Source organism: Buteo buteo, chromosome 12 (genome assembly GCF_964188355.1).
Source record: "Buteo buteo chromosome 12, bButBut1.hap1.1, whole genome shotgun sequence".
NCBI lineage: Eukaryota > Metazoa > Chordata > Aves > Accipitriformes > Accipitridae > Buteo > Buteo buteo.
The window spans coordinates 25,349,608-25,372,006 of NC_134182.1; the positions used below are offsets into that span (position 1 = coordinate 25,349,608).

The 22,399-nt window shown below is 38.2% G+C and overlaps 3 protein-coding genes across 12 annotated transcripts in view; 1 reads left to right on the top strand and 2 right to left on the bottom strand.

The window, feature by feature from the left end:
* The window catches only part of HEATR5B (HEAT repeat containing 5B), a 60,795-nt gene extending 60,744 nt beyond the window's left edge, over positions 1–51 (bottom strand). For all 3 annotated transcript variants that reach the window (XR_012652511.1, XM_075043089.1, XM_075043092.1), the window contains exon 1: positions 1–51. The gene's annotated coding sequence lies outside the window, so the exon portion shown is untranslated.
* On the top strand, positions 12–9,490 carry GPATCH11 (G-patch domain containing 11). The gene is made up of 10 exons (XM_075043106.1): positions 12–143; positions 536–609; positions 708–934; positions 1,935–1,976; positions 2,055–2,175; positions 2,900–2,990; positions 4,135–4,239; positions 5,054–5,135; positions 5,669–5,754; positions 9,058–9,490. The coding sequence occupies exons 2-9, from the start codon at positions 569–571 to the stop codon at positions 5,722–5,724; spliced, it is 765 nt and encodes a 254-aa protein (XP_074899207.1). The 5' UTR covers positions 12–143; positions 536–568; the 3' UTR covers positions 5,725–5,754; positions 9,058–9,490.
* EIF2AK2 (eukaryotic translation initiation factor 2 alpha kinase 2) overlaps positions 9,200–22,399 on the bottom strand; it is a 22,938-nt gene continuing 9,738 nt past the window's right edge. For 4 of the 8 annotated variants that reach the window (XM_075043099.1, XM_075043097.1, XM_075043098.1 and 1 more), the window contains 11 exons: positions 21,722–21,848; positions 19,968–20,050; positions 18,906–18,990; positions 18,400–18,434; positions 18,099–18,233; positions 17,525–17,644; positions 16,277–16,384; positions 14,406–14,598; positions 12,167–12,292; positions 11,508–11,603; positions 9,200–9,561 (listed from right to left, as the gene is read on the bottom strand). In XM_075043099.1, the coding sequence (XP_074899200.1) occupies positions 9,298–9,561; positions 11,508–11,603; positions 12,167–12,292; positions 14,406–14,598; positions 16,277–16,384; positions 17,525–17,644; positions 18,099–18,233; positions 18,400–18,434; positions 18,906–18,990; positions 19,968–20,050; positions 21,722–21,848 (1,372 nt within the window). In that variant the 3' untranslated portion in view covers positions 9,200–9,297. The remainder of the gene's footprint in view (positions 9,562–11,507; positions 11,604–12,166; positions 12,293–14,405; positions 14,599–16,276; positions 16,385–17,524; positions 17,645–18,098; positions 18,234–18,399; positions 18,435–18,905; positions 18,991–19,967; positions 20,051–21,721; positions 21,849–22,399) is intronic. The other 4 variants (XM_075043101.1, XM_075043104.1, XM_075043102.1 and 1 more) reach the window with 4 other exon arrangements.

The following is a 22,399-nucleotide window of genomic DNA, read 5'->3' on the forward strand; positions in this document are numbered from 1 at the left end:
CTCGGCAGCGCGGAGGCACCTGCGTCCCCGCAGCAGGAAGCGGGAGGCGCGCAGGCGCCGGCGGGCGGGGGCGGCCTCGCGCAGGCGCCACTGAGCGGGCCGGGCCGGGCCGGGCCGGGCCGCGCCGCGCCGAAGGGAGCCGGGTGAGCGCGCGGGTTCCCTCAGCTGCGCTGCCCCCCCTCCCCTCCCCTCCCCTCCCGCTCGGCGGCGGCCTCGCGGGCGCCTTGGCAGCGGACGAAGGCTGCCGGGGGTTGAGAGGCGTCGCGGCCGCCGGCGGTCGGCGGTAGCGGAGCCCGGAAAAACGCGCTGTGTGGTTGTGAAGGCTGGCGCGGGTGCCCCGGGCGAGGGAGGAGGCGGCCCGGTCCGCCGCCGGGACCCGCCGCATTCACGGGTTTTCGTCCTTCAGCCGCCGGCCGCGTACCGAGGGCGGCAGGCCTGAGCGGCAAGCGTTTCTGCGTTTGAAAGCGGGTTCTGCGTTTCGGGTAACCTGCAGAGAAATAAAACGCGTGATAAAGCGTGTTGGCTGTGTTTATAGGAAAGGGGTCGGAACAGGGCGTGCGTGCTAAACATGGAGGAAGATGAAGACTACATGTCTGATTTATTTATTAAGTAAGTAGGTGGCTCTTTTTTTTTTTTTTTTTTGCCACTTACATGGTTGTAAACTGGAAAAAAAAGTGCTAATATTTGCTGGAATTATTAACTCTTAGACAGGATGTAAGGCCAGGCTTGCCCATGATGAGGCGGATGAAGGAAACTATTCAGAAGGAAGAAAAGCAAAAAGAAGCCAATGAGAAGAACAGACAAAAGAGTATAAAAGAACAAGAAAAAGAGAGACGCGACTTGGTGTTGAAAAGTGCATTGGGCACTGAGAACAAAGGCTTTGCTTTGCTCCAGAAGATGGGCTACAAGAGCGGCCAGGCCCTTGGCAAAAGCGGTAAGCTTGTCACTGTCTGGAAGTGTGTGCCTACATTCGTAGATCGTAGAATTATTTAGGTTGGAAAAGATCTTTAAGATTATCACGTCCAGCCATCAACTAAACCGTGTCCCTAAGCACCGTATCTACAAGTCTTTTAAATACATTCGGTGTACCTTTACATTTTACAGACTATACCTGCCACTTCATTTGTAGACAGGGTCAGTAAATGCCTCTCTGAGAGCCCTAGCGTAACTGAACTGTCAATGTGTTTTGGCAGAACAAAAGATGAGAGCAGATCTCTAAAACTGAAATAAAAATGGTGTGGACTATTGAGAGATGCAAGGGAAGCAGCAGTACTAGTACTTTCTGCTCAGTAAATGCACCTCCATATGTGCATGCCTACAGGAATTGCATTACGGATCTTTTGATGGTCTTGTAAAGCTAATAGTGTTCCAAAAAAAGGCAACCCCTCTCTTCGAATTTATAGTTGGATTCTGAAGAAGAAATGGTGCACACTGGCCTACCCTTATGAAGCCTTAATAGATGAAGTAAAATCCGTAAAACAAGGTATCGATAATTGCTGTGCCAGTTCAGCATGTCTCTAGCACACAATTAGCAAATGAACTGGCCCAGACAGATTCTTTTTATTAATCTTTGTCGAGCTGTGAGATTCTAGAATGAAAAATGTTACAGAAGCCTGTAACAAAGCAGTCTTCATCACAAGTATGTTACCCCTGTCAAGTCAACACCATTTTCTTTCAGTTGGGTAGTGTCCTAAAAAAGTATATAGCAATCCAGCAGACAAGCCAAAAAAGAGAGGGAGTTCCAGTTCAGCTGGGTCATTTGTACTGCACTAAATGTACATTGATGTGGGATTTTTCAACTTCCAAGGAACAAAATCACAAGAAAATTTACATATTTAATGGCAAAAAGCAGCTTGCTTACTTGAATATACTGCACAAATCATAGTTTTAGAAAGACCTGACTTCTTAAATTGACCTATTTTTTTCCCTTACAGGAGAGGGTATTGTTGAACCTATTCCTCTGAACATAAAAACAGGTTTGTGATATTTCCTAATTTACTTAGTTGCATATCAAGCTTCTCAACTGCTTACATTCATCTTTTGAACTTACATAGGCAGAAGTGGGCTTGGTCATGAGGAACTAAAAAAGCGAAAAGCTGAAGAAAAACTGGAAAACTATAGACAAAAACTCCATATGAAAAAACAAGCAAATGAACAAGCTGCAGATCAGTTCAGGTAAAATGATGTAACTGATATTCCAAGCAATGTCTAAAAAATGATTCTTTTTATGTTTTAAGTTTGGTTATTCTTTTAATGTGTTACTGTTTCTGAATGTTTTGGCTGAGAGGTAAGAGTTGAAATACAGAGTAATTGTTTCTCAGTTCTAAAGCAAAAGCAGATGAACATTGTAATGATAAAAGCATGTGCTGTATCATTTTTTTTTGTAAATGTTAATAATGCAAACAATATACATACTAACTTTTCTTAAGTTATTTGCAGCTTTCTAAATCAGAGAACCGTGTCATCTTTAGTGTAAAATCCACAGATAATCCTGGGCAATGTTGCTACAATGGTTTTAAAAATCAGGGTAAACTTGTTTAGGTTTTATTGGTTTTATTTTCTCCTGATTTACTTGTTATATGTGGAGAAGGAAAGCCTAGGAAAGGCTGTGTCTTTTGCAGATGTTTAGTTAACCACTGTTTTCATGTCTTATGAAATCCTGATGAAGAAACAGCATTCAGTGTAGTGTGATCAAAAAAGCACTGTCTTGAAGGTATAATTCCCAAGAAGTATATGTGTGCTCCCACAGAAACATGTCAGAAGGACTTCTTAACTTCAGTGTTGTCCTGGGCTGAGAGAATTAGAATCTTATATTTTCTATTTTAGAAAAGCTGTACACTATAATGCATCTCACTGTTTGTCTACCTGCTTGTTTTATCCATCGACTTTTTCTTAACAGAATAAGATTCAAAAACAAACAAGAAGAACGCAAGATGGAAGGGGACCTCAGAAAAAGCCAGAGGGCCTGCCAGCAATTAGATATGCAAAAAGTGAGACCTGTATTTTTGGGGGTTGGAAGGAAGGCTACAAACAAAGTAACGATTCAATTCTTGGAAGTTCTCTAAAATTGTGAGGATTACTAGCCTTGATGTTTGGCAACACTTCAGTCCTCTTAAAATTATTCAAGATATATGCTTGCACTGTTAAAGTATTTGAAGGTGTACACCAACCTCCTGGTAACTTATGTGAGGCCCTGTGTTAATTTGAGTCATCAGAGCTTACCTGGTTTTGCTTCTGCATTCTTGTGGTTACTTTTTAGCTGTTTGCATATCTTTCAGTAGACACTGTCAGGTTGTCCTAAATGATAGTGCTTTTTGCCCCAAGTGAGGGAGCAACATCATCACAGAATGGCTGACATTGGAAGGGACTCTGAAGGTCATCTTGTCCAACCTTCCTGCTCAAGCAGGGGTACCTAAAGCAGGTTGTCCAGGACCATGTCCAGCCAGCTCTTGAGTATCTCCAAGGATGGGGATCATCATTGACAGAATCAACAGGTTCACCAAAGAAGCATTTAAACAAAAAAGCAAACCCCAAACAAAGTATCTTCCACCTGCAAGGAGTAACATGGGTAATAGCAGTCAACTACTATAGATTTTTGCCACTTGAAAACTTCAGGTATTTTTCTTTTCTCTATTAACCTGTTAGACGTTAATACCACCCCACAAGTTCTGCTGAGATTGTTTGATGCTCCTTAATCTGCTTCAAAGTTGGCTGAATTAGCTTAGATCATCTTTGTTGACTCTTCTTCCTTTAACTGTACCTGAGGTGGATTAGGAATCACTGTGTGATCTCTTGGTAAAATAACTTGGAGCAGCATGTCTTCAACTGATAAAAAGGGTATCTCTTCACAGCCTTGGTGTGAGATTATGTTGCTCAGTAGCCTTAAACATACTGACTATAGATGGAATAGAACTTAATGTCAGCATGCATTTACTTGTTTTAAAAAAAGTGAATAATCCTTCTTGGGGACCACTGAACTTAGTTTCCCACTACAGCTTTAGTTATTCTTGGTTATACTACACAGGAAAGTTTTAAAACCTAACATCTCACTTATTAGAAATTGTTTCTATCCAGCATCTTACAAGAAAACCTACAAAGACAGATAATTTTCATTTAAATCCTTCATTATTTAAGGATATTGATGTTCCCAAGGAGACTTGGTTTTGGCTAGAACCTGAAGAGGAAGACAAGAAGGATGAGGAAGACGAGGAAGATGAATGCACAAGCTCAGACAGAAGCGTAAGCTCTGTAACTAAATTAATGGCTTGATTCAGAATTAAATTTAATATTCCTTTTAGAAGTATGTATGTATACATACACACATGTATAAAGGATATATGTATACATGTCATTTTCCAAGCTGTAGTGAATGGCCTCTTTGCAATCTTGAAGCAGTGATTTTTATAGCAGTTACACCATAAAATATAAAACATTAAACCACTGATTATTGCTCAACTGTTTTGAAGCTGATCTTTGGAAAAAGTAGCCTAGAAATTAAATTCTAAACATTTTTGTGTCTTAGCCAAGATACGCAAGATCACATGTTTGATCAAAGTTATTTGCTTTTGAGTTTTAATTTGGGATGCCTCATCTCATGTCTGAGGCTGAATTTTAGAATCACTAAGTAATTTCTGAAAATGCTTCACAGATTATCTCAAGATGGACACTGAAAATTCACGGTTTTTGAGAACTAGATTCCACAGCTGTTGTTAGCCTTATGTGTTTGTTTTGCAGAGATTAGGTGTGAAAAATTCCACTAAAAATATCATACACTTGAATTAAGGTAGCTAGGTAATATTTTTAGCTCTCTCTTCAGTGCAGGTTGCTTAGCTGGAAAGAAGGATGAGCAAACAACAGCCATTAACTTGCCAGAGATCATGAATTCCTGTGCCCTATGCTACAAATTTGGGAAGCTTCATGCCTTACTGAGCTACAGTATTGTGTAGTTTTTTCATAGCAAAAGGTTAAACAGTCTATTTTAGCAAAGCTAGTAGCTCAAACTGTTTTATGTCACATGAGCCCCAGATCATTGCATACCTGTACATATCTCTAGGTATCAGAAAAGCTACACATCCTGACTGCCTATTTGAGAGAAGAACACTTCTACTGCATTTGGTGTGGAACAACCTATGAAGGTGAGAGTAAACCTGTCTTGTGTTTTACTTTGCTTATGCAGCTAGACTCAAACAGTACAATACATCCTTTATGTTTCTCTTACTGCAGTCTTTTAGATCTACATAGCAAGTTTTCCTTCCAGGCTGCTGTTTTTGCACAAAACTTTGCACATTTTGATTATAAACCAATTTTTAGATGTTTACATATACAAAAAAAACCCCCAACAACCAACCATACTGGAATTTATTTGAAATGGTATTCGTATTAATTTTGTTTTGAGAAAACAAAATTCAGATATTAAAACTAGTACCATAAAAAGCTGCGAAAGGTTGCAGGTGTTTCTGAAACAGTTAGAACACTATCCAGTTTCATTGCACCAAAGAGGGTAGAATTGGCGTTCACTGTTTTAAAGCAAAGTTTGGAATTAATAACTTGCAAACCTTCTTGAATTCTATTTAATCTGCTTTACATGGATTCTTCAAATAATTCTAGCAACTTTTTTTTTCCCTCCTTTGACCTGGAATTACTCACTCTTTCTCTGCTTATGCTGTAGACTCTGAAGATTTATCTTCGAACTGCCCTGGAGACAGTGCTGCAGATCATGACTAGAGCCCTTCTAAAGGAAGGAGTCCTAGATAAGTATGTGTGGTTCATAACATCTTTTAGAAGGTTTGGAGCTGTGCCATACTGAAGAATTCATACCAAAGTATGCAGAAGAATAGTTATGTTGACAGGTTAAATTCACATTTCAAAGCATCTTATAGATCTTCTGCTTGATGCACAATTTAATAGGAATTAAAACTTTGCATTTATCATTGAACTACCATAATTGAGAGGCAGGTTAAGCCTTCCACAGTCTTTGGTTATGCCCTGCCCAACTGAACAAGAGCAGCTGATAATAAAATTCGAGTTTGAGTAAGGGAATAAATATTGGCTAGTTACCCTGTTGTATAATGTGTTGCTGTGGTTTCAGCCCGACCATGCAGCTGCTCGCTCACTCCTCCCGCCCCCCTCCAGTGGGATAGGGAGGAGACGGAGGAGAGAGAAAAGAAAAAAAACTGGAACCTTGAGGGCTGAGATTAAGGCAGTTTACTGGGACAACACAAAAAAAAGGTTACAACAACAACAACGGTACTAATGAAAGAGTATACAAAAAGAGTGATGCACAGTGCAACTGCTCACCACCCGGAACCCGACACTCTGCCACTTGCCCCACCGAAAGTCGAGAGAACTCCCCCCAGCCCGCTCCCCATTTATATACTGAGCATGATGGCACATGGTATGGAATAGCTCCTGGGCTAGTTCAGGTCAGCTGCCCCGGCTATGTCCCTCACCTCCCAGGTTCCTGTAAAAATTAACTCTATTCCAGCTGAACCCAGGACATGTGTTAAATGCTTTTTTTTATCTTTACAGAGATGACTAAACATCAGACTTTTTTTTCCTTACTATCTGAGGCTTGTTGGGTAAAAAAAGCTTGTGAACCATTACAGTGATGTTATTAGAACCAATATTCTGTTGCATGTAAAGGTGCATATTTTGCATAACTAAATAGAACCAGATTATGTTGTTGGTGGGGGTTTTTTAATATTAAAAATACATTTTAAATGACCTTCTATTTTTAGGGAACAACAGTTGCTACTGTAAAAAGTCACTAATAGAAAGGTGCTGCTCAAGTATACAAATACTATGAAAAAAAGTATCAAAAACTACTGGGACAAGCTCAATATTACTTAACAGTAAGAAGATAATGGTATTATGGGTGCTTTGTCCAAGAACTGTAAAGAATATTCAGCCAAAGTTTGTCACGTATGAATTTTCATAAGAGTACTTCTATGGGTGAAAGGGAAGAGGAAGTAGAACTAGTGGTATTTTGTTTGTGTCAGGGTATCATTTCTCCCAGATCTTGACTACTGCAAAGAAATAAGTCCAGAATAGTGAAATGTTCTGTGTATCCCAGCCAGGATCAGGTTAGGAAAGCTAAAGCCCCAATAGAATTAAATGTGGCCAGGGACAGCAAGAGCAACAAGAAAAGCTCCTGTAGGTACGTCGGTGATAAAGGGAAGACTAGGGAAAATGAGGGCCCTCTCCAGAAGGAAACAGGAAACCTGGTTACAGTTACCCAGGACGTGGAGATGGCTAAGGTACTCAATGACTTTTTTGCCTCAGTCTTCACCAGCAAGTGCTCCAGCCACACTGCCCAAGTCGCAGAAGGCAAAGGCAGGGACTGGGAGAATGAATAACTGCCCACTGTAGGAGGAGATCAGGTTTGAGACCATCTAAGGAACCTGATGGATGCATCCATAGGTCCTGAGGGAACTGGTGAATGAAGTGGCTAAGCCACTATTCATTGTATTTGAGAAGTTGTGGCAGTCTGGGGAAGTTCCCACTGACTAGAAAAGGGGAAATATAACCCCCATTTTTAAAAAGGGAAAAAAGGAAGACGCCAGGGAACTACAGGCCCAGCAAGATCATGGAGTGGATCCTCCTGGAAACTATGCTAGGGCACATGGAAAATAAGGAGGTAATTGGTGACAGCCAGCATGGCTTCACTAAGGGCAAATCATGCCTGACAAATTTGGTGGCCTTCTATGACGGGGTTACAGAACTGGTGGATGAGGGAGGAGCAATAGACGTCACCTGCCTGGACTCGTGCAAAGCATCTGACGCTGTCCCACATAACATCCTTGTCTCTCAATTGGGGAGACATGGATTTGACGGGTAGACCACTCAGTGGATAAGGAATGGGCCAGATGGTCACGCTCGAAGAGTTGCAGTCAATGGCTCAATGTCTGAGTGGAGACCAGTGACAAGTGAGTTCCTCAGGGGTGGGTATTGGGACTGGTGCTGTTTAACATTGGTTGGCAACATGGACAGTGGGATTGAGTGCACCCTCAGCAAGTTTGCCGATGACACCAACTTGTGTGGTGCAGTCAACACACTGGAGGGAAGGGATGCCATCCAGAGGGACCTTGACAGGCTTTAGAGGTGGGCCTGTGTGAACCTCATGAAGTTCAACAAGGCCAAGTGCAAGGTCCTGCACACAGGTCGGGGCAATCCCAAGCACAAATACAGGCTGAGCGATGAGTAGATTGAGAGCAGCCCTGCAAAGAAGGACTTGGGGCTGTTGGTTGACGAGAAGCTCAGCATGGCCCAGCAATGTGCATTTGCAGCCCAGAAAGCCAGCCGTATCCTGGATGGGATCAAAAGAAGCATGGCCAGAAAATGAAGGGAGGTGATTCTGCCCCCTCTACTCTGCTCTGGTGAGACCCTACCTGCAGTACTGCATTCAGCTCTGGGGCCCCCAACATAAGAAGGACATGGACCTGTTGGAGCGAGTCCAGAGGAGGGCCACGAAGATGATCAGAAGGCTGGAGCACCTCCCCTGTGAAGACAGGCTGAGAGAGTTGGTGTTGTTCAGCCTGGAGAAGAGAAGGATCCGGGGAGACCTTATGGCAGCCTTCCAGTACCTAAAGGGGGCCTACAAGAAAGCGGGAGAGGGACTTTTTACAAGGGCATGTAGTGATAGGACATGGCGTAATGGTTTTAAACTGGAGAGGGTTTAGATTATATGTAAGGAAGAAGTTCTCCACTATGAGGGTGGTGAGGCACTGGAACAGGTTGCCCAGAGAAGTTGTGGATGCACCCCATCCCTGGCAGTGTTCAAGGCCAGGTTGGATGGGGCTTTAAGCAACCTGGTCTAGTGGAAGGTGTCCCTGCCCATGGCAGGGGGGTTGGAACTAGACAATCTTTTAAGTTCCCTTCCAACCCAAACCATTCTATGATTCTATAATTCTGTGGATGCAGCACATGTAAGAGCATGCATACAGGGATTTGCCATAGGCCACTTAGCACCACATCAACTTAATCTTCTAGGAGACAAGGACTAGGTTTCTGTACTTATTGTACAATACAGTTCAGCTCATCCACAACCTGTGTTTCCAGGTAAAAATCACAAGTGGTTGCTTGCAGAAGTATGCTGTCCTGGTGTGCAGCTGACGGGCATGAATGGTGATGCGACCCTTTTGGCTGACAAGCTCCTCAGTGGCAGGAAGGCGAAACACGAAGGAAAAGACATATCTAAGTCTTGTTGTTGCTTCTGACATTTACTGTTATTTCATCAGTTTCAGGCGTCAAACTCTGGACTTAAACACATCTGAAAGCCTTTTTACATCTGAAAGGCATTTACCGAGTATGAGTTTTAAATGAGTTGTCTTTATCAACAGACTTAAAAAACTCAAGTATTTCAGATGCAGAGTATCTTCCTGAAGGGTCTCTTGAAAGCATCTTTTTGATTATGGGTGTCTGGAAAAAGAAATTAAATGTCAATAAATTATGTTTTATGAGTAAATAAACTAACTGAAATAATGCATTAAAATCCCATACCTTTACTGGAAATTGTTTGGTGAAGCTCTCTGGAAGTTGACCTTCTCTAACATCATGCCATACCTGAAATTCATAAAAGAAAACAGTTTCAGTATGTTTTCATTGATTATATTTTGCATCTCACTTTATGACCCATATAATTTACTCGAGTAATTAGGAAAATATAGATCTACAAAAAAAGATAAGTCTTCAAAAAGAAAATAATGCTAAACAGTTTGAAAGTTTTTTCCATTTAGTTGTACTTTGTTTTGGTTTTTTATGGTCTTTTCATCAACTATTGTCACTTTTTAAGCTTAAAAGCTTCACACTCTACAATGATGTGTTTGTTTCAGCAATCCTCTCTCTTTCAGAACCTTTATCCTTCTTTCCTTAATTTAAAAGGAGTGGGCTTATATCCTCTTACCACGTTAAAAAAAAAAAAAAGGCAAGACTACTAAATTTCCTACTTTGGATGTTACTATTTGCAAGCCAAGCAGGTGTGCTTCCTCCCTCTTACCTTGTTCAGTACCACACACTTACTTCTATGTCACTGTAGAAAACGCTACATGGAGTTCAAAGCAACTAACATACAGAGAATTTCTAATTACATGCCCAGGTAACAACTATTTTTTCCACATGATGTAGCTTTCTGGGTAAACAGAGCAGTCCACATCATTCACTTTGCTGTTAACTAGTGTAATATGTGCGTGAAGAAGATGACAGTCATATTCTTGCACACTTAGCTATGCATCCTCAATCATTACCTAGTCTTATGGATGTTACAGCATGGCTTAGCAAGCCCTTATAACCAGTATCCAGTAAAAAACAGCTCCCATGAACTTCAAGCTTTTTCCTTACTCTTCAGCAGTAGCTTTAGGCTTGTGACCCTACCTGCCAGTGATCATCAGCTGAACCAATTACTCAGCTCATAATCAACTTCACTTTTGCATGATGTTCTTTCAGCAGGGCTTGCCAGCACCATACAACAGAGTTTATCAAGCTCCATTAAGTGAAATTATTTTCTAAGCTGATGGAGCAGCTGAAGACCATCCTAGGACTTTCCATCCACATGACTTCCCCAGCTGGCTACAGACACAAGATTTTTATGCCTTAAGGAAACAAGACTAAATAATTGGTCTTGCCCTTTTGACTGTAAACACCGTGGGACTGTGGACACATTTGCACAGTCAGCTGTGAGCAGGAACAAGATGTCTCAGAAACTACTACACAGTAGCTAAACAGAGCCAAGTTGAACCTGCGAGATGTGCAGACACATTGGTATGGTTTTCTCATATTGGCAAAAGGACCAAGCTAACTGTTCAAGATTTTCTGGGTCCAACCACATACATATATCTTACAATCACTTTAGACAAGATACTCAGCAGGTACATTGCTGTCCTACAAATATGTAGGTTTGAGCATACGAGCAGTTACACTAATAATGTGCAAAGTACCAAGAAAAAGCAAAGACACATAAAAGATGCATTTTCAAAAAAAGCTTAAGTAACACTGGTTTTCTTTTTGAAATAAAATCTTTTTCAATTAAAGCTACATATTCCAAATTATTTTTGTTTTCATTTTGGAAAAACTGCAAGTGTTTTTGCTCGATAGAAACTTTGTTCTTGCTCCACTATGCAGTGAAGACGAGAGTGTGGCAAAGACAAAACTCTCCCATTCATAATTTTTCTAAAATTAGAAAAATATTCCCTTCAAACACTGATCAAACAAAAAGATTTATCAGAAACTTGAAACCCTTTTTGCTAGACATTATTCTTTAGTATGCTCAGGCTTTAATGTATATGTCAGTAGGACATAAGTGAAATAAAACCAGTAATGTTTCTTTACTTAAGTTATTACATTTCAGCTGAGGTGTGAAGACTCACAGGCCTTACAGAAATGAACTGACGGGAAAATGTAAATAGAGAAAGTACTCTAGATATAGATTCCTTCTAGCATGCAATCAGCATGCGATACCAGCAGCAAGGCAAAACAATAAGACTTGGAGTTTTTTAAATTTAAAGATTACATACCTTAATTTTCTCATGACCACTGAATGCCGAAAGAATTTCAAACCAAATTAATCCCAGTGCATAAATATCTACTTCCTTTCCATATCTGTCCCCAAACTACAAAGATGAGAACAACAACAATAGAGGTGTCAAATCCAACTGGACAACACTTCCTAAAGCAAAATTTGAAGTCAGTAGAAATTTCCACCCCAAGGCTACAGGACTGGCCCTACTTGATCTTCTTAGTAGTCATTAACCCTTTCTGCTGCAGACCTGTTAAATAGTGACTATTATGTCATGTTAAGCACACTGAAATTAAGACTTTTACAGACTATACAGATAAGGCATGCCAGTATCTCTGTCACAAATAATGAAACAAATAGGATGACTCAAATGCCACAGTTAACAGAGGTCCTAAATTCAAATTGGAATACCTGGCTGGCAGCCTGGTTTTGCAAGAGCATTCCTTACAGTGCAGTGTCAGACCCCACAGGTCAGCATAGCGAAATAAAATCACACTTGCAGACAGCTTTCTCCAGAATACAGTTATCCTCGTATACAATCATACAAGGGAACTTTAGGCACCTTGGTTTAGTACTGAAATTAGGATTGAGCACATCCAATGCTAAGTTTATAATGCAAATCCAGTTACAGAGACACTAATACAGCAGGATAGTTACCTGTTCTGGTGCCATATATGATTTTGTTCCTCTGTTCTCAGTCAGAGTCCCATACGCCACAGAAGTCACAAGACCAAAGTCGCCTATTTTTATTTTATCTTCATGGGATATGAATATATTCTGAGGCTATATATATATTAAAAAAAATAATCACCATATGACCTAGGTTTATTGTCAAGCATAATGAGCCACAGAAGTGCTCCCCATAAAATTTGGTAATTAGCATTAAGGAACTGATGGGGTGGGAAACAGAAAAAAGTTCAATTAATTTTTAAAAACACAAACTACATATAAAGTAGCACATGCCACAGTAACTGCAACTTTTTTTTCCACTCAGTCATAACCATATCATTCTTTAATGCTCTTCAGATACATTGTGCATGTAACATTTCATATCTGGAAGTGCTTTTTAGTCTTCAGTCCTAGCCCTGGGATTTGATACACTTGGGTAAAGCATTTAGGCTCGCATGGAATTCCACTCAAATCATAGTTTCTCCTAAGCACAGCAGGATTATCTGTATGAAGTCAATTGTAGAGTTAGGACTTATTATAGGCATCTCACAGTCTCAGATTTAAGTTTCCATTGAACATCCCATTTTTAAATTTGACAAACTCATAAGCAACTAAAAATAGAATTGTATATGCTTGGATGAAATTTGCCAAAGAAGATAAAGAAACTACATTTCTGAATGTTATTAAACCAAAACCGAATAGCCTCATGCAATCTTTTACTCAAAGAGGCCAGGAGAGACTTAATACTTAACAGGAAGAGATCTTTGTGTCAAGAATGCCCAATGTAGTTCTTCGGTTCAAGTTTGACCATGTCCACACACATTTAATACAGTACCTATACCTGGCTATGCTATTTGAAGACTACATTCATACCAGGCACAAATGGGATTCATCTCAGTTTGAACCTATCCTGCAGCTTTGATTCTAGGGCATGGGGATCTCAGATGGCCAAGCATCTAAGTTCAGATGCAGATCAAAGTGGGGAGAAAAGTTCCTAAATTCAAATGCAGACAGGCAAGTTAGCAATAGGACTTGGAAGCAGGTTACAGCCAGATGCCACGGATAAGTGACTGGGGCAGCAGATTCATATGAATAGGGAAAAGTAGGAGATTGAGCTGAGACGAAAATAAAGTCAGACTGAAGGAGCAAGCAAATACAAAACACATAGAGTAGGAAGAGCTAAGAATTAATGGGTGAGGAGAGAAAGCACTTGTTAGGCCTCTTCTCCCAGGCATCTGGGGAAAATACTGAGTGTATATTTGTGGTTCATTCCAGTATTATAGCAATAAGCCTGATAGAAAAGCTCTAGAAGATATGAAGATTCTATGAGTGGGCAGTGAATGTGATCTGGAACTACACTATGAACACAAAATGCAAAAGATTTCAATTTCTGGTTCAAGAAGTCCATAAACTTCAGGTTACTGGAAGCCTTGAGAGGAAGAGAGTATGCATCAAGGACAGCATCACTATATCACCTCTCAGCTCTAATACGCTCTAGGTGTTTGGAATTAGCCACAATAGAAGGAGAACAGCATCCTAGATTGACATTTAATGTGACCCACTACAGCCGTTTTTAGGACCACCACCATACTAATGACTTCTTCACAAAGCGAGTGATTTAAAACTCTGTAAGCAACATTATGGCTGGCATATGAAGCTCTGAAGGCTTGCAACTTTGTCTTTATAATCTTCATGTTGAAATAAAATCTTTCTATGATTGTGCACTTATAGAGACTGAAATTCTATCAAAAAAGTAGCATTCAAATATTTGTATGCATACATGATACAAGAGCAACTAGAGTATGTCGTTATCAAACACAGCATGTATTAGGATAGATAAACTATCCCTTTACAATATGGCAAGAGCAAACTTCCTAGACTCAACTTTTCACTTTCTTGCTTTTAATTATTTTATCAAGTAAAGTTAGTATTTCTTTTTCCAATACGCAGTCTTGTGACCCAGTAACACATAGTACACTGAAAATGCCTGTTAACTCATGTCTGCTGATTTTTGAACTGCTGCATTCCGAGATCCTCCAGTTTACCTTCTGATTTTAGGATGAAATGCAGCCAGTTGCTGAAAAACAAATAATCACTAGCAATATCAAAAGAGGCACACTACTAGGGTACATAAATTGTTCTTGTCTTTGTTCAGTCTGTTAACATTTTCTGAAATTCCAGTAAGTACTACTTTTATCTATTTTTTTTAATTACCTATCCTACTTACCTTGAGGTCTCGATGAATTAACTCTTTAGAATGAATATATTTGACTCCTTTCAGTATTTGTAAAAATTTGTTTTGTGCCATCTCATGATACTTTCGGTCTAGTCTATTCTTTTCAATCCAGTTTTCCAATGGCCCTTGTTCACATAATTCCATTTGGATGAAAAGACAGGTAATTTCTTTGTTTGACTTCTGCCTGCAAAAGAAAATTATATACCATATTGAAATTGGCAAGATACAGTGCCTCCCAAGCCATCAATGATTCTAAGGTTCTTTTTTAAAAAACCTTTTTGTTAGTTATTATTTTTGGAGTTCCCCAAAACAAAGTCTGCAAGTCCCTTGATTTTAAAAAGATCGTAGACTAATTTCTTCTAGATATAAATAAATAGAACTGCAAACCAAAGAATCCCTGCTCAGTTGCTACATACTCCTGGAATATTCCTATGTTTTGCTTGCTTCCTTGTTCACACTGAAAGTTTTCTGAGTGCCCAAATTTTGCTCCCCTCATATCTAGAAGCATGTCCTATACAGGAAGAAATAGCACTGTCCTTGGCTCCCATCTCGCCCTGTAGGAACTGCTGCAAGTCCCTGGCAGGTATTCTCTATTCTGCTCAACAAAGACAGCATTAGCCTTCCTCTCCTATCCAGTATGATTACATCCTTTCAAACTCTGTCCCTTCAAGAAAGTAGTGCAGTGACCATCTTTGACATCAATCTGTGAGTTAGAGAAACCCTTCTGAAAGCTGGAAATCTAGATGAAATATATTCACCCACCTGACAGCCTCACACTTTGCAAAAGAGTTCCCTCACCATCAGCCCGTAAGATAGGCTGAGGCAGGAGATGGTGAGGGGAAGGAGGCAGCACCACTTTTTCCTACTTGCACTGTGTGATCTGAGTGCCCTGCAATAAAGCCACCTGAGGCACTGAAAGAACAAGCATTAAGTGGCTCGGGACATTCTGTAACCTTGAGGTCAGGGCACTAAGTGGAATTCCAGGCTGGGACTTCAGCTTTTAGGACTTTTTTTGTGTCTTTTACCCAATAACTGCTCAATTTAAAATGCATAAGTGATATTGAGACTCCAACATATTAACGGTTGGGTTTTGACACAAGACTTTTTTTCCCCCCCATTTTATTCCTCATTTACTGAGCACACTGGACAGATACCATACCAACCATAATTTTGAATCCATTAATATTTTATGGATCTAGGTAAGTGTGGCAACGTATCTGAAGGGTATGAATTTACAGCTAGGGAAAAAAGCTTACCACAGAAGTTTCGAAAAGTTAATAACCTAACTTACGAGTAAAACTCTCACCACTATCTTCCCAGAAGTCTTAGTGTTGAAAGACTACCTCTAAATGAAAGAGCATTTAATTTTGTTTTTCTGTTCTCAACAGCCAAAACTGCTTCAGGCATCACAGTTAAAATACTAACTTAGAGAAATAATTAAATCTATAAGAGCTACTGGCTGACCAGTACTTAAAAAAAAGAAACTTCTGATCAGGAATTTGGCAACCAACTGACAGACAATTTTTTAGTTTCTGTTGTTAATTCTAGCCCCAAATTTTGAGTCCTGCACTCTTGCACTCCTCTATAGATTCAGCAAGTCCTGTGTATTAAGAGAGAGGAGCAAGATAAAACTACATAATGTATCTTATCCATCAAGGAAAAGAAGATATAAATATATTCAATTATATACGACCTGCTGCTGAAAAGTACTGTGCCTTTTTTCCTAACAGCAAGCATGTAAGTATGTGTATGCATTTATATTTGTATAATGATTTATAACCAATCATCAGCCTTTTTTTTCACAACACAAAATTCACTATGGCAAACAAGTTTGTGAGTGCAAACTACTATCCTGTAGTTACCTTGAGTCTGAATAAGTTACGTGGTCATACCCTTTCCAGCTACAATAATACCGCACTATGTTTTCATGGTCAAGTCTTGCAAGTTCTTTTACTTCACGCTTTACATTCCTATTTGGAGGGGGGAAAAAAGAAGAAGAAGAAGAAAAAAAAAGAAACATATGGCATTTCCCTATAAAAATGTAATATTAAAGTTAAATAAAAGACATGATATCAAGTAGCAGTATACAGTTTTATTATCTTCTTTTTCTAAACTAATGTATTCTCCTTCATACAAGTTCAAAGTTGTAGTTACAAATTCTGTGGGTTTTCTGTCATCTGCTCAGTTATTCAAAGTGCAAAAAATGTTTTAACCATATTAGAAATGAAAGCTGCACTCAAAAAAAGCTGAAAAAAGCAGATAGTTGCAATGTGTAATTATGTTAGGTAGTCAAACAGAATGTAGCAAACACCCATGTTTTCTCTTCACCTCTATGAAGTTTGTTTACATATACAGAAGTCCGTGTAAATACTCATGAAGAACTATTACTAAATTTGGCCTGCACTTGTAACATCGGCTAGCAAAGTAAGTTCAAACCCATCAGCAGACCAGCAGTCTTTATTTGAAGAACCAGTAGAATGTTTCCTAGTATAGTTCTCAGGACTACAATACAAATGAACATAACATATATTTGTGAAGAACACAAGAATTCGAAGGGCAGTTACACAATGTAAGGGACAAGTATCTCCAACAACTTGAAACTTTTTCAATAGATTACCTAAAAGAAATTCCAGTTTTTCACCTGCTGATAAAATACTCCACTAGGAACGGGTTACAGAAAATTACTTTAAAAAAAAAATTAAGCTCATCATTCTCTGTTGAGATTTATAAAGGACAAGTAACACAGTGTGAGAATAATGACTACATGGGTCATATATAAAGCATTCCCCAATTACAAACCACAAAATGTATTACTTTCATTTTTCTCTATTTTCCCTAATTATAGTCATTATGCATTACTGATCATGTAAATTTTCCATGTAACCTGTCAAAAGTAACAGTGCTGCTTTCACTGTTTTATTAATCATCAAGTTTTCTTCAAACGCATTCTGCAACATTAATAACCAGAGCACTAGTGTGTTCAGGGAAAGTAGAACTTAACAAATCTACTTTTTTACAGCTGCATCTGAAATTATTCCAGTGCATGCAAAATTTAACAAAGTTGCATGCCATTTTCAGCTTCACTTAGAAATAAAGGAAACAGTACGTACTCTGTGAATTGAACTCGTTTGACTGCATAGGTTCTCTCATCAAGCTTTCCTGTTGCTTTGAAAACATTCCCAAAACCACCTTCACCAATAGGCTCTATGTTTTTAAAACTCTCAAGAAATCTTAAAAAAAAAAAATATATATATATATAACTTAAGTATACTTAACATTAAATTTACAAGATATAAAAATGATCCTGACAGATCTACTACATCTGCTGAAATACCATTCTACAGGGATCACTCAACACCTATACAGGTCTAAATAGTCTTGAATATTCAAAAAACAAGGGAAACTGACCCTTGAAAGCATGTAGGGTAATTACCCTCACATCTGCTCACAAATGACTTCTGGTTGTAAGCATTAAATATCATTGCATGTCAGTTGCTATACTATATTTGAAATTTCCAGGAAAAAAAAATAGTATCTCAAATACCAATTTTCTTAGAAACCTATTTTTACAACAGTGTTTTCCCACATTCTATTATAAATAAACAAACAAATCTAGACCACTACATATTGTAATTGCCATACAGATCTTATTAAAAAAAAATTTTTAAAAAATATCTTTCTTACCTTTTATTCACTGTGTATGGACTTTCATTCTCCTCACTGGTATTTGTGTCCAAATCTGGCAAACTTTCATCTAAATCTGACATCTTTTTCTCCTCTTCCTTGTTTCTTGCATTATCAAAATTAGCTGCCAATTTTCTTTAACAAGGATAAAAGCAAAACTTATAATGACCATTTTTCTAATATGTGACAAGAGAAAAGAAATGTACCTCCCAATAGTGGCATTTCTTTGCTAGATATAGAAACATTAAAGTGGTTTGCAATATAGTTTATGGGAGATAGCACCCTAGAAATAAACACATACCTTCTGGATTTCAGGGCAGAACTTTGTGCGTCTCTCTACATGAAAAAGAGAAAAAAAAGCTAACTGAGATGTCCTGAATATTTTCACTCTACTTAGTTTAAAATGTGTCTGAGAATGTAACTAGGAATTGTCTATAAATTATAAACATATAAAACATAAACAAGGTAATGTTTATAATTATAAACAATGTAATAAGAATGAAGCCATATCTTAGCTTAAAATTTTTCACATGTGCTATGTATGACGTCATCATTCTTCCCACAGAAAAATATGAGCTCAGTGTGATCCCCTTTCTTGGGAGTACTGCCCATTTAGTCAACAGTACATAAAGTGGGTCCACACTAATGGTAACAGTAAGAAAGTACTGAATATTCGTAGTAAAAATGTGCATGTGTTTTCTAGTGATTAGTGGATAAAGGAACAAACTGGTGCTACACTCTGACAAGAAGCTTGCTCTATTCAGGGTCTAAAATGTAATTATGAGGAAGACCATTTTCATACTATACCTGAGAAGGTGAAGGCTTTTTGCATACTGCCATGTCTTTCATTTTTTCTACTAACTTTGCAGCTGAGTCTTCAAAGGAAACACTGCTGTTATTGAAAAATAGTAGACTACTTTTAGGTGAAAGTAACACAATCAAATAAATAAATAAATAAATAAATAAATAAAATTATAGCCACAAGAAAAACAGAAGCATAAAAAACCCCATAGTTTTTAAAAGCAAAACCTGAAAAAGCATTAACAATCATGACTGATTTGAACTACAAAACTTTATGCTGGAAAGCTAATAAAAAAATAACTTTTTGTAACATAGTCCTCTATTTCTATGATATGATGCCATGATATCTAGATATCTATATGATATATTTTCTATTATATCCTTAAAATAAATATGTTAAATACAGATGTTTATTTCAAGGCAGCGCAGCCACCTCTAGCACTGTACGTATCAGCTTTCTTTACAATCGCACAAAGAACATAAAAGAGGTGGTAGTGGCACTACAGTCAAATTAACTGCTGGACACAAAAGGCTTGATCTAGGCTTCCCAAATCACAAATGAAACTTTATGTATGTTCATTTTCTTTTACTAAGCAAATTTTTCCTTTGGTGGAAATGAAGATTTATGGAGAAGGAAAAAGGGAAAAAAAAAAAACAGAGAAGAAAGCAGAATGTGGAGCACAGGAAAGTACTGAAACTGAATTATACTGAGTTCACAAAAGTGTCACAATAGGAAAGTGAGTATTAAAAATGGCATGAATTAACGCTACTGAATGAGGTAGTTTATTCTGTTTCCATCACAGTAAAAATGCTTCTGAAAGAACTACTCATGGCAAAATATAAATATATTAGAAAGCTCTAAAATTATTATAAGCTAACCCATAAGGACTCAAATAAAATTGCAAAAGTACAACAAATTTTGCTCTGAAATCTAAGAAATAGAAGCTTAAATTAAATGGCTTTATACTGCAAAAGACACTATGACAGATTTTATTTAGAAATAGATCACATGACCCTTTAAGATTAGTAAATACATTTTGTTTCACATTATCAGTGAACTCAACTTACTCCGAGTCAGACTGAGTTGGCACTCGAGAGGAATTACTATGTTCGGTAAATGTAGAATTTCCATTAGATTCTTCTCTTCCCATCTGAAAAAAGAAAAAACAAGAATAGTTAACAATATAACATAAAAAAAACCCCTAGTGCAATAGATGCCATTCAAGAGGGGGGAGGGAAGATTACAAGGTCCTAAGTGGAAGTTGTTAACTGCACTGAACATTCAAAGCCCTACAGAAGAAAGGCATCTGCCTAACTTCCATCCAGAGGAGTGAAATAGAGGGCTGTGTCACAGTGAGCATCTTCCCACTCATATTGAGACTATATAAACACATTTGCACAAGTAGAGTCTGAGAGCTATTAAAAATCAGGATAAGACTTACAGTTACTAAAAGCAAATGTTTTCATTGTTTACTGCATATGCAATTGTCTGTGTGGAAAACAAGATATATGTAGGTTTTGGTTTATGTCATCAGCAGAACTGAAAATCTTGAGTCTGTACAAAAAGACATTCAATGTCTTCAGTGTGAAAACCCTGCGAAACCTGAATTACTAAATTGGGGTTGACTAAAAAAATGAATCCTAAATACTTAGTAAGGGTTCTTCCCCCAGTTTTTTCTTTCACCCTATATCATAAGAACATAAATGTAACATTAAAAGCAGCACCTATGATTGTTAAAGACCATAACCTGACAAAAATTAAAAAAACTTAACGGTTTATATTTCAATGACAGCCAACAAACAAAACCCATTTTTTTAAATTCAGGAGTACTGGGCCTTTACTACTTTTTGCTAGTTACATTTTGTGTGTTACACAGACATGTCTTGGAATTAATAAAAATTAAAACCAAAGCAAAACAACCCACCCCAAATTTAGAATAACTGCTACAGAGGTTCTGCTTGAGGTACTAGATTTCAGACTTTGATGAAAATGCAAAGACCCATGAGCTTGCAACACAGGAAAATATTAAGGAAGGATCCTAGAGCTATAAGAGGCCATTAATTACATGGTTAACTTAAAAACAACAATAAAAGAAGCATGTAAAATTCACAGTAAACAGCCAAATAATGAAAAAAGTACTTAAAGTAAAAAAGGTTTCTTTCCTCCTCCATACTGCCTTCCTTCCCTTTAAACTACACGTCATTTAAGTTAGCTCATATGTACTGTTCTGTGCATTTCAGAAGTGGGTTTAGATCACTATTAGAATTCAATAATTTTTTGCATGTGTGGAAATATGATCACCAACGTGAAGACAATAGCTCTGCTCTCCAGAGGATGGTGTTAGCAATTGCTTCACTAGACTCTGCCTTGGAATACTACAGGAGGCAAGTCCTGTTGAATCTCACTCCTGCTTTTTTCTCACATTTCACAATAGATTTTTCATCCAACACAAGGCAGTAAGAGATTTATGTTCATAGCCAGTCAGCTCGACAACACGCAGGAGACAACTGCTATATTAGAGCAGTCAGGATTCAGAAATTTTTAAGATACGTGCATCCTTGAATGACAACGTATCAGACCATACTCTGAAATACACAGAGATATCAACTGTGAGATTTTTTTAATCCAGCAGTTGAATATAGAAACACAACATAAATTTTACCAACAGAATCCTGTAGCCAAACCAACCCACCAAAATATGGATTGTTTCCCTCTTAAGTGAAATCCATGGAATATGCTTTTAAATACAATGAGGAAATCTGTTCAGAGATTAAAGATACAAGAATTAAACTTCTGTCTTAAGGCTAAATATAGCACATACTGTTAGAGTGCCTTGCTTATGTAGCTTCTCAAGAGCTTGTTTTGCAGCAGCTTGTTTTGCAGCAGCTACAGAAGTTCCAGTGCCACTTCCATACACAAAACCACTAATTGTACAACTACAAGAAAACCTGTAAAATACAACAGGGAATAAAGTCTTATATCCCATATGACAAGTCTTAATTTAATGATTTTAAACACTACAGTCAATTGACATTATAGAATGGAAATCTGAAATATACATCTTCAGGACAGAAGATGTACACATATATACATATGTATATACATATACACATATGTATATGTATATACATATACATTTAATCTAATTAATAATGGTAGGTAACTAATCTGACATGCCTTCAAGATAACCAATTTTCAGAGAGCGAATATTTAGCACTTTTTAAGGTGGAACTCCTCAAAGCATCTTATCATATCCACCCATAATCATAAATTATCTGCAATTTAGGTTTTTAAATGGCTGATTTTTCAGGGGAAGAGAGGAGGAGTTTTCCAGCAGACATTGTCAAGAGAGTTAAAATATGTAGATATTCTTCATCATCCCTCAGCTGTCTTTAACTGAAAAGTTGCTACAACTCACTGACTGCAATGCATACAGGAGACACAAACAGGCTCTCCTTGGCACTTGTTTCCTAGGGGTCTCCAAAATACATGCCGAGAG